The sequence below is a fragment of the Ursus americanus genome, chromosome 30 (genome assembly GCF_024610735.1).
Source record: "Ursus americanus isolate L20-20 chromosome 30, mUrsAme1.1.p, whole genome shotgun sequence".
Lineage (NCBI taxonomy): Eukaryota > Metazoa > Chordata > Mammalia > Carnivora > Ursidae > Ursus > Ursus americanus.
Genome location: NC_142156.1, coordinates 22789368 through 22800552, shown reverse-complemented (window position 1 = coordinate 22800552; position 11185 = coordinate 22789368). Strand labels below are relative to the sequence as shown.

The following is an 11185-nucleotide window of genomic DNA, read 5'->3' as shown; positions in this document are numbered from 1 at the left end:
AGATGTTGCAACTTTTCCGGAAAAGCAAGAACTCTTTTGTATGAAATCCTCTGATTTTTTTAAAGGGTGGCCATTAATTCCATTTTAAAGTTTTATTTACATCAAACAAAACCTATCTGCCCCCTAGACAAGAGCTTGAAAGCTCCATGATTGACTTTTAGTTGGAAGATCTAAACCAAAGAGCTAAATTCCAACCATCTGTCCACAGGCTAGACTGACGCCTGGGGACGGGAACCAGGGGCGGCATTAACCACTGTGCCCGTGTGCTGGCATAGGCCAGGGCTTAGGGCCGGGGACATGGGCCGGCTTCCCACGCATTCAGCGCGGACACTGTCCTGGTGGGGCAGCGAGTCCTGAAATCCTTCGCTTTATTCCCACTGAGTCCTCCTGAGCTATAAAGCTGCTTGTCCGCTTCCTTCTGGGGACCCGTAACTCACGCTCACTGCCATTCAAATTGTGCAGACCAGACTCAGAGACCGAAGGTGGTATTTGGATAGAATTATGGAGCTCGATACACAAATATCAGGGGTCCTGGGAAAACTGCCATCTCGACATACGTCTTCATAAATATCATACCTCCTGGCAGAGAGAAGCACGTCAGGAACGTGGGTTAAAGGAAGCTGGAAGCTGTGTCATCCAGGGTTAAGGCTGAGGGTTCGTGGGGAGCAAAGTCAACCCTTCAAACTTGAGTGAGGGGTGAGCGGGGCAGGGATTCCACAAAAGTAGGATTTCCTCTGCAGGGTCTAAATGGAGCGTAAGCTTGGTTTCCCCGGGATGCCACGGTGTCCGCAGGAGCAGTGAGACTCTGGGATGTTGGCACCGATGGTATAGACTCGCAGCTCTGTTTCCTGGGGATGCAAGCTGATCTCCCAGATGCTCAGTGTTTCCCAAGGTATGGGTTCCCACGTGTGCTGTCGTGACACACGGGTGACTCAGGTGACACGTGGACTAGAGGTCTCCCCTTAGCCACACACGTGTGTGAGAGAAACACGTAAATATGTAACTAGCACATCAAAATCATTTTTCCTTGCTGCTGTGAAGTTTCTTAAACCAATTATTTAAGTAAAATAATTTTAAATAAAATACGCACATGCACAAATACTAGAAAATGGTTATGCAGTACGAGAGTCATGCAGCTAGCCCTCAGTGAATGACAGTGTTAATTCCTCCTCTGCCTGGGGGGTCCTGGGGTCATCTGTAGAGTGGGGTGGGGCATCAGGTCCCCCCGTCTGCTGCCAGACACCGTCTTGCTGTTGCTTTAAAAATACATCATATCTTCACAAGAGATACGTTTTTGGAAGAAGACATGAGTGGGAAAGACCCGTTTCTGTTCGTTCTGACTCATTCATCTGGCTCTACGAGCATCATTTGTGCCATGGGAGGAAACTCTGGGACCACAGAAAGCTTTTCCTTCCATGTTGGTTCTGCCTTTCAGATCCTGTCGCCTCTGTCAGATGCCATCTTGGCAGAAAAGACCATCACCGTGCTGGATGAGAAGGTGACCATCACGGACCTCGGGGTCCAGCTGGTGACAGGGCTGTCACTCTCCCTGCAGCTCAGCCCCGGGAGCAACAGGGCGATCTTTGCCACTGCGGTGGCTCAAGAGCTTCTGCAAAGGCCCAGACAGGTATGGAGGTGGGGCTGGGGTCACACAGCAGGTGGTCACACAGCAGGTAGGTCAGACAGCAGGTGGGCCAGACAGCAGGTGGGTCAGGCATCTGGAGGAGTCACACGTGGGGCCAAGTCACATGTCAGGTGGGGTTATTCAATGAGCGGGTCACACATCATGCTAGGTCAGTGGAGTGGGGTGAGGTCACACATTAGATCAGGCTATCCGTCTGGTGGAGTCACTAATCGGGGGTCCCACAGAACAGTGGGATCCCACGTCATGGGTCTCTCAGCCTGGAAAGGGGTTTGAGAGGCAGGCAACTCTCTGGCTCATGCTTCCTAGCTCCCCTAAACAGAGCAGCAAGAAAAAAAAAAAGGTTGCCCAGGGTCAAGGATCATAGGCCACCAGGAGATGAGGGACTGGGCAAGGACTCCACTCCATTAACCACAGTGCCGGAGTCACCTGGGCCATCTCACACTCTTCCACTGCCCCCGCAGCCCCGGGGGGGTGGAGGGGCCTCCGGGGAGGTGCCCACAGGCTGCTGCCGTGTCCCTGAAAGGAAAGTGGGGTAGCAGGTCTGGGGCGTTGGGAGGTTGAGTCACTCTCGCCAGGCTTACGGTTTAGCTCAGGACGGAAGTGAGGACCCCGCGGGGATGTCCGCCAGCATCACCCTTCTCTGAACGGGACACCGTGCGCCGACGCTGACCTGTGTGTGTTTGTGTGTGGATGCGATGGTCCCCGACGGGCACTGGAGATAGGACATGCGCAACTGTTACATGTGCTCCTCCCTCATTAGAGGAGAGTAAGCTTTATTTTTTAGAGGGAATGTGGAGGCTTGAGTGAACCTTGCTGAGCAACAAGACAGTGGCCTCCAGCTGCTGATTCTTGATTCTCTCTGCGCCTCGTGAAGCGGGACCGTCCTCCCGCGGGGCTGCTGGAGGGCCTCCAGCCCAGGTGGGGGGTTTCCTGGCAGCTTCCCTTCTGGGGGGGAATGGTTCCTGGCAGGTGTCCCCTCGGCACCCCCTCCCCCAGCACCGCTGAGGCTGCAACCGTGCTCTGAGCTGAGCCGGACTCGTCCCAGGACACACAGAACCCTCCTGTTCCCCAGCCTGCACCTGTCCCTCAGCGCTCCGCGGCCTGTGTTCGCTTACGCTTCTGCCTCTTTGCCATGGCCTTTGGGTGCAGAGGCTTGGATTATAAAACCCTTGAACGTGGATGATTCCAGTAAGAGATATGAATTCTTGCCAAAGACAAGCCTCCTTTTTCTCAGGACGGGATGCCAGCCAGGAGGCAAGGCACAGATAACAAAGGAGAAATAACCTGGGGCTGATTTCTGTCTTCATGGGGTGATAAAACCAGGGGACCGCCAGCCGGGAGTTAAGGAAGCAATAAGACACAGTTAGAATAAGGCCAAAGAGCTGATCCATTTGCGACATGCAGAGCTGAACACGCTCCCCTGCGGGCAGCTCCGTGCTTGGTCTGGATGGCCCTTAGTCCCTGCGTGCACTTGGCTCTGACATTTCAGTCTCAAGAAATCCAATGGCATTTGAGTTTCCTGCTCCGATTTCCTGGCAGATTGGAAGAGCCTGGTGAGTCGGTGTCACGTCCAGGGGCTCTTGGGCTGTGTCTTGGCAGCGTTCTGCAATTAGCGGCTGGTCGAAGCCAACGCCTGACAGTAGCCGTATTTCATGGTGGGGCTGAAGGAGGAGCAGAAGCTCCCTTCCAGTCACATTCCTCCTTCCAGACACCAAACAGCACCGGGGTAAACCTGGCTCCGGTCATGCTCAGGGGCTCTTTAGTTGCCAGAAAGAGAAATCCAGTCAAGCGAGCTTGAACATGAGGGATCTGTTACAGAACTAGGGGCTCCCCCAGACCCCAGTTGTGGGAACTCGGGAGAGGCAGGGTCCCGGCAGTCTCTCCAGCCCACACTCCCTGCCCTGTGCCTTCCTTCTGCTGAATTTCTTTTTCTTTCCCTGTACTAATGCTGGGCTCAAGCATTTGCTTATCCCTGATCCATTGTGGTGGCTCCAAGGTGGGCTCCACCCCCCAGTTTTATGTGAGTCCCCACGCATCTTCCTGCAGCTCAGGCTTCCACCCTGTCTGTCTTATTTCAAATTTGAGAGAGAGAGAGAGAGAGAGCGATTCACTGGCTCAGAGCTGCTGAGATGAACGGCTCTGAAGGCCACCTTGTGCCCCCTTGTCCCCAGTCCAGTCCGCTGTGGCGCCATGGCCGGGTGTGCGGGGGCATGTGTCTCTCCAAGCTAGTCATCTTTCTGGGCTTGGGTGGAACAGGTTCTCTGAGATCTGGGGGAGGGAGGGAACAACGGGCCCACCAGTTCGCGGTCCAGCACAATGACCTCTTCCTTGAAATTAGAGGCTCACATTCGATCAGAGAGTATCTCCTCCATTACGGTCCGCCTGGTCCAACCAGTGCCAAGGAGGGTTGATCCAAAGCAACAAAGCAAAAAGGCAAGAGATGGAGATATGCGCAGACCTTGGCCCTGGCCACCCCCTGGTCTCCCCGTCTCCCCCGCCGGTTGAGGGGACAGAGGGTGGCAGACACAGTCCATGTAGAGTGCATGTGTCCCTGGCTGGTGTAACTCCCTGTCTCCGAGTCAACACTGTGTCTGGAAACTCGTACAAACCTACCCCCGTAGACCCAGACGCAGCAGGAGCAACGCCAGCAAAGCCTGCGGCACGTCTGGTGCCCCTGTCCGGACCAGGTGCTGTAATCTCCATTGTGAGTAACGAGCGGAGACTGAGGATGAAAGCAGCTTAAAAGTAATGTCATGAATATTTTCCCCTGAAATGTGTGACACTTGTAAATGATTCCACTAAGCAGGCACACCCTTTGACGTGCAATTTGCGGCTGCACAGAAGCAGACCTTGCACCCCTAAAAGCCCCGTCTTTCTTTCGACCCCTTGGGGAAGAAAAGCAGATCTTCTAATGGGGCATTTAGCATGGGCCCCACTTCACTCTCATGTCAAGGCCGTGCTTGTGTTCTTTGGTTTTCCACCTCCAAAAGCACTGGTTTTCTTCCATGACCCTCGTGCGTCCGGCCTCTTATCCTTGCTCTGCTGAAAAGGCGTTCCTTTGTTCTTGTCGTATGATTTTCGCCACGAATGTCTACTGCACAAAGACCTGGTGTCCTTGAGCCCTGGGGCCCGTGCTCATTGACTTATTTTATTCAACAGGAAGCGGCCATCAGTTGCTGGGTCCAGTTCAGTGATGGTTCCATCACACCCTTGGATATCTACGACGGGAAAGACTTCTCCTTGATGACCACCTCCCTGGACGAGAAGGTGGTCTCCATCCACCAAGACCCCAAATTCAAGTGGCCTATCATCGCTGCAGAAGCCGAAGGGCAGGGTGCTCTGGTAAAGGTCGAAATGGTCATCAGCGAATTGTGCCAGAAATCCAAGCGGAAGAGCGTGCTGGCTGTGGGAACAGCCAACATCAAAGTTAAGTTTGGCCAAAATGACGCGAACCCCACCACCAGCGACAGCAGACACACTGGGGCAGGAGTTCACCTGGAAAATAACGTCAGCGACAGAAGACCCAAAAAACCCTTGCAAGAGTGGGGGAGTCAGGGGGGACAGTACTACAGCAGTTCTTCCATGGGCCTCATGGAAGGAAGAGGGTCCACGACAGAGAGGTCAACCTTCCAGAGAAAGAACGGCCGAGGAAGCCTTCTGGATGATGACAGCCACCTACAGACCATCCCCATCGACCTCACCAGCTTCCCAACCCAGGGGGACCTGCCCAGAAGCGACGGGGAAGCGGACGAGAGTGGCCTCGCGCAGGCATCCAAAGGGCTGAGCGACTTGGAGATCGGCATGTACGCTCTGTTGGGGGTCTTCTGCCTGGCCATTTTGGTCTTCCTGATAAACTGTGTGGCCTTTGCACTGAAATACAGGCATAAACAGGTTCCCTTCGAGGAGCAGGAAGGTCTGAGTCACTCCCACGACTGGGTCGGGTTGAGCCACCGCTCCGAACTGCTGGAGAACCACGTCAACTTCGCGTCCTGCCAGGAGCAGATCACCGCCATTGACAGGGGCATGGATTTCGAAGAGAGTAAGTATCTCCTCCTCGGCACAGACTCCCAGAAGAGCATCAACGGGCCGCTGTTCCAGTGTTCGAGCCCCACCGCTGCAGACGGGAAGGATCAGAAGAGCGAGCCCCCGACGTCCCCTACCTCAAAAAGGAAAAGAGTAAAATTTACCACCTTCACCACCATCCCCTCGGATGAAGGATGCCCCACCGTGAACTCCATACTGACCGGCAGTGAGGACATGAGCTGGGTCTGCCAGGATCTGGACCCCGGGGAAAGCAGACAGCCCCACGGCTACATGGAAAGGTTACGCGAGGATGTGTAAGCCAGAAGCTCGCGGACACGGGTTCTCGCTCACCTCTCAGCCTTTAATTTGGGGATGTGCGGCAAGGGCACCCCCGGGAAAGGAGTGAAGTGACAGGACAGGATAAGAGCACCCCTATCAGCACAGCCCCGGCAGACGGCGCTGGCTCGGCTGGGGTGGCCCCATGTCGGGATCGAGGCTCACATTCCGGCATCCGGTGTCTCGGCCAGCGTTAAGGGGCGGATTGTGCATGGCACGATTTGTAAAACTTGGAAGAAAAATGAGTTCTGAATCACAGAGCTTCTGAGAGGTCCTGGGAAGAGCAGCTCCCCTCTGTCCCTCACTCTCTTTCTCTGTGGAATCAAAGCCCTTTGGGTACGGTGACCACATGGGTCCATAACTCAGTATTGCAGACTCCGGGAGAAGCCTGGCGGGAGGGCGAGCGGATCGACGGGAGGCAGTGAGTCATCTGAGCCGGGACGTGCAGCCCGCCGTGGTTGGGACCAGGGGCCACGTCCAGAGAGCGGGTAGCGTCTGGGGGGCGTCATCGCGGGGTGTCATCGCCCAAAGACCAGTGCGGCCTGTTGACGGACCAGGAGCTGCTGACAGGGACAGAAGGGGCCCACGTCGGCAAATAGGCCATGGATATCTTTGTAAGGAGAGGCCGAGAGCAAAGGAGCAGCCCCCTGGGGGATTCGGAACATCCCTTTATTTGTATTTTTTACGGGGCACAGAATGTCAACCTGGTTCAAGGAACCGGGCTTTTTCGGGCAAGTCCACTGTGCTCCAATGTGCACTCCTCTCCCCACCAGCTGTCTAAGAGCCATCGCTCGCTTGTGGGCATGGGGGACTTTTCCAGCATCCCCCCCACCTCTGTGGCTGGTGGGTCAACTCCAGTGGCTCCACCAGGCGAACATCACTCATGTCCTTTCCTTGAAGAGGCTGGTCTTTCAGGATTCGCGGTTCTTGCGGTGAATTCGACACCAAGGGACACTCATTCCCCTGCGCCTCTGGGAAGATGAGGGAGCCATTTTGTGGTGGCCTTGTGGCCGGCCACACCGGGTCTCCTGTCCAAGGCTACAGAGACAAATGTGGATGAAGGTGGAGTGCATGGGCAGGGAGAGCCAGGGCCCCGCTGTGCCACAGGGGGCCGCGCAGGAAGCCTGTCCTCACCCCCGTGCGGGCTTGGACCCTTGGAAGGACGGAGGTGCCCGCGCTTGGGGGAAAAAGGGCGGCCCCAGTCTGTCCTGAGAGCTTTAACGTTGTTGCTTGAAGTCAGAATGACTCTGAATGTCTCTCAAACCCCCAGACTCATGGGAAGCCACTAAGGTGGGGGGATAGATGAGTGGATTCCTGCCCCGGCTCGAGCTCCTGCCAAGGCGGGGAAGGGTGGCGGGACCCCTGGCAAGGAGAGCCGCGGAGAAGCAGGGTGGGTGGCAGGGGAGGGGGGGAGCTCTCTCTCCTCTGTCATTTTCTGTTTCTCTGCTTTGAGATGCTCTTCTTTGGTTTCTCTCTTTCTCTGTGTGTCTCTCTGTCCCTGTGTCTCCCTGACCCTATTTCTCTGCTTCCCCTGTGTCTCTCCCACCCTCCCTTTCTTTCTTCTTCTCCTCCTCCTCTCCTCCTCCTCTCCCCCACAACCCTCCTTAATGCATATAATTGAATTCTCTTTAGATCATGGGTGTCCCTTCCTCCAGCTTATCCTTCCCACCTTAGTACCCCCCCAACTGAGGTGCTCCCCGTTTGCTTTAAGCCTGGGATTCCAGCAGCTGTAAGCCACCTGCTCCTGTCCCCGAGTCAACTCACCGTGTCTGGTGGGGCGATTAAACTATCACCCCTTCTCAATGACGGTCCTTTGCTTTCAGTAGCTCTCCTGATATTTCTTTCCATCTGTACCCGCGTGATGTCCCGTTTAATGCGGCAGCCGCTGCCCACTCTCAGATTCATGTCCCTGCAGAATGTATTGTAGATCGTAAGAATGTAATATATGTTTATACACTTACCGACTGTAAATATAAAGTTTGCATTCAGCGGCTTTATGGCTGTCCTTTGTCTTTCTACACACTGACCCCCTCGGAGGGGCTGGTGCCCATTGCGGATGGCTCTCCAAACGCTGTGGCTTTTGGTAAATGAAAATGCAGATTTAAGGATCCCAGCACAATCCAATTACGCTCTTACACGGTGTAATGTCGCTCTCTGCATCGAGACAATGTTGACACATGATGACAAAGTGCACTGTGTACTAAGTATCTCTCCTTCAGGACCTGAAAGGATTTTCAAATAAATCACATGTGCAATTCTCTGCTAAAAGCCTGCTGACTGATGGTGGTAAGTGAGAGCCATGGCAGGCGAGCGTATATCCCAGCTCCCTCTGGGCTGCAGCGAGGAAAATTGCTCTGTCCTTTCCTTGGATCTCACACGTACATTTAGATGTCAGCTTTCCGAGGTGTGCCCACAGTGGCTCTGGGCTGAACGAAAAAGGTTGACTTTTAGATTCCTCTAACAGTCAAATGCAGTCCGGAGACCCTTCCACTGGGGGGAGAAAAAAAAAAGGTGCATGAAATTCTTGTATCCCTGCAACAGTATCAAGTGATGGGTCACTGCTGATTCCCTAGTATTTACTAAGCACCTACTGTGTGCTAGGAACTATTGCAGGTGCTGGAGATGGAGAGTAAATATGTCATGCCTGCTGTCAAGGATGTTACATCTACTCGGGTCGGGGGGATAACTTCAATGTAAATTTCAGATTGATGTAAGTTGTAGAAAGGATGATAAAACAGGTTACAGAAGAGACAAAGACTGAGTCAACATCGAACACGTTGGCCATTTCACCTAAAAAAAAAAAAATCTGGATCTCTATCTTCTTTCGAAAATAGACACTTTGGTGAAATGGGGCTTACAACCCAACTTGGCTCTAATTGGGAACAGTGGATTTGCTATTGCCGCCTCCAGGCAGGACACCCAGATTGTCTCCCTGACTCCGAGTTGCAGTCTGTGCCACCACTTTCCCTAGAATAGAGAAACAATGCACCCTGGTCATGTCTCTACCCAACAGTGAAAAAAGCAAATATGGGCAGAAGGAACTTGTGTGTTCCCAAGACAATTAGGGAAAAGTGTATTGCTTTATGAAAGAGAGAACAGCCCCGTGTGTCTCCCAGGCAAACACAGAACGTTGTTGTCTAACAAACACGACTTCACACAGCCTGTAATGTGGTCTCTATGCCCAGAATTCAAGGAAGAAGAAGTGATCTGAGACTCTTGAAATGCTTTTTCAGCAGGGCACTTTTGAATGTGAATAAAGTGCAGCTGTCTCCTTTCCTCCATCGCACCGCCTGCCTCCTCATTTCTGCCCCCGAGGGGCCCCTGGAGCCACGAAGTTCCCACCTGCTAAGGCCAGACCCCAGACAGCAGGAACCAGAGCCCTCCGTGCCCCACGTTCCGTCCGTGCCCCGAGTCCCCTCCGTGCCCCGGACGTGGCCGACCAACCATCTGTCATCAGGCGAGTTGGGCTGCTTCACCGTCCCCCAGACTGGGGGCTGGGGCAACAGGAATTTCCTGTCTCACAGTCTAGAGGCTGGAACTCCAAGATCAGCCGTCGGCAGGGTCCGTTCCTCCCGAGGTTCCAGGCTTCTGTCCAGCTCCTGGCGATTTGTGGACCATCTCTGGTCCTGCTTGCCTTGTAGATGCCTTGTAGGTGTAGACCCCCACCTCTGCCCTCGTGTTCACACACCTTTCCACGTGCTGTGTGTGTGTCTGTGTCCGAATTGTCACTTTTATCGGGACACCAGGCCTATTGGAGTGGGGGCCTACCCTGCTCTGTATGACCTCCTCTTAACTAATTGCACCTGCAAAGACCTCATTTCCAAATAAGGTCCCATCTACTACTGAGAGTTAGGACTTCAACACGTGAATTTGGGGGGATACATTTTGACCCCTAATGCCGACCGCTGGCCCGAGGTCTGGGCAGCTGACTGCAACACAGGCCAATCCAGCACGGGCAGGGGGCCCACCGAGCTTCCATGAACGCGTCTACAAAACCCTTTACCAACGGGGCTGTGCCAGGGCACCTGGGGTGTGAGGGACCATGTATCTGTTTCCCTCTGGGGAGGCTCATACTGAATTACCCTGTTTGTCACATCCCAGGTGTGGTCATTAGCTCTTCCCCAGGGGACCCCCCCCCCAGCCTCTGTAGCAGCAGCCAGCGGGGCTTTGGCAGGATGGGGGTGGACCAGGGTGCACCCCAGGCAGCCTGTGTCCCCCAGTCCAGTGGTCATGGATGACCTGGATTTGCGCTGGGCGTGGCAGAGGCGTGATGGAGGGATGGGCAGAGGGGAGAGGATGCTGTGGCCGGAGGTCTAACGGAAGGCTGCCTTGGACCAGTGGAACGTGTGCCCAGCAAGAGGCGCTCCTCTCCAGGTCTCTGCCACACACCTGGGCTGCGCCTCGCCCCAACTGACGCATCTGTGGGACAAAACCACTGAACTGTGTATCATACATGTGTGAGTGGGAGAAAGAAAGGTAGAGAGACTACGTGAATTTGGGGAGGGGTGTTCATCTCCCTTGGGTGCCGTAACAACTGCCCATAAACTGGGAGGCTGAAAGCAACAGGAATGGACTGTCGCCCCTGCCCTCCGTTCTGGCGGCCAGATGCCCCAGCTCAGGGTGTCGGCAGAGCTGGCTCCCCCGAGCGCCGGGAAGGACTCTGTGCCACGCGTGCCTCTTCCCTAGCTTCTGGTGGGCCTGGCCATGGCCTGTCACCACACCGCCTTCTCTCTGTGTCTCTGGGTCCAAATACTCCTCCTCCTACAGGGACATAAGTCACTGGTTAGGGCCCACCCCACTCCAGGATGACCCCAGCAGTCTTCCCTTGTCTTTTCCAGCACCCCGGACCCTGGAGCCGTAAGTACCGGACTCCAGGAAATCAAGGGCCGGGCTGAGGAAGGGAGAGCAGGCTCCCTTCGCAGATAACGCATGTGAGGGCATGGCAGAGACCCACCACTCTCTGGCTGGGTCCCCCTGCAGGTCCCCTGGGGCCGCGTGCTCTCTGTGTCACTGCCTCTTTCTGGGTCGGCCAGACTCTGGATTTCTCATGGCTGCTTTTCTCTGACGTTCAATCAAGTCCGATCCGCGGGTTACGCTAATGGGCTCGGAGCACCATGGTCCACATTTGGTTTATATCTTTAAAAGCTCCGCCTTGTGCGACTTTGCTCCCCCTGTGTCCAG

At 54.8% G+C, this 11185-nt stretch overlaps 1 protein-coding gene across 2 annotated transcripts in view; it reads left to right on the top strand.

The window, feature by feature from the left end:
- TMEM132D (transmembrane protein 132D) overlaps positions 1-9279 on the top strand; it is a 551659-nt gene extending 542380 nt beyond the window's left edge. For both annotated transcript variants that reach the window (XM_045779212.2, XM_087857436.1), the window contains 2 exons: positions 1436-1627; positions 4805-9279. In XM_045779212.2, coding sequence (XP_045635168.2) covers positions 1436-1627; positions 4805-5986 — 1374 coding nt within the window. In that variant the 3' untranslated portion in view covers positions 5987-9279. The remainder of the gene's footprint in view (positions 1-1435; positions 1628-4804) is intronic.
- The last annotated feature ends 1906 nt before the right edge of the window (positions 9280-11185 follow it).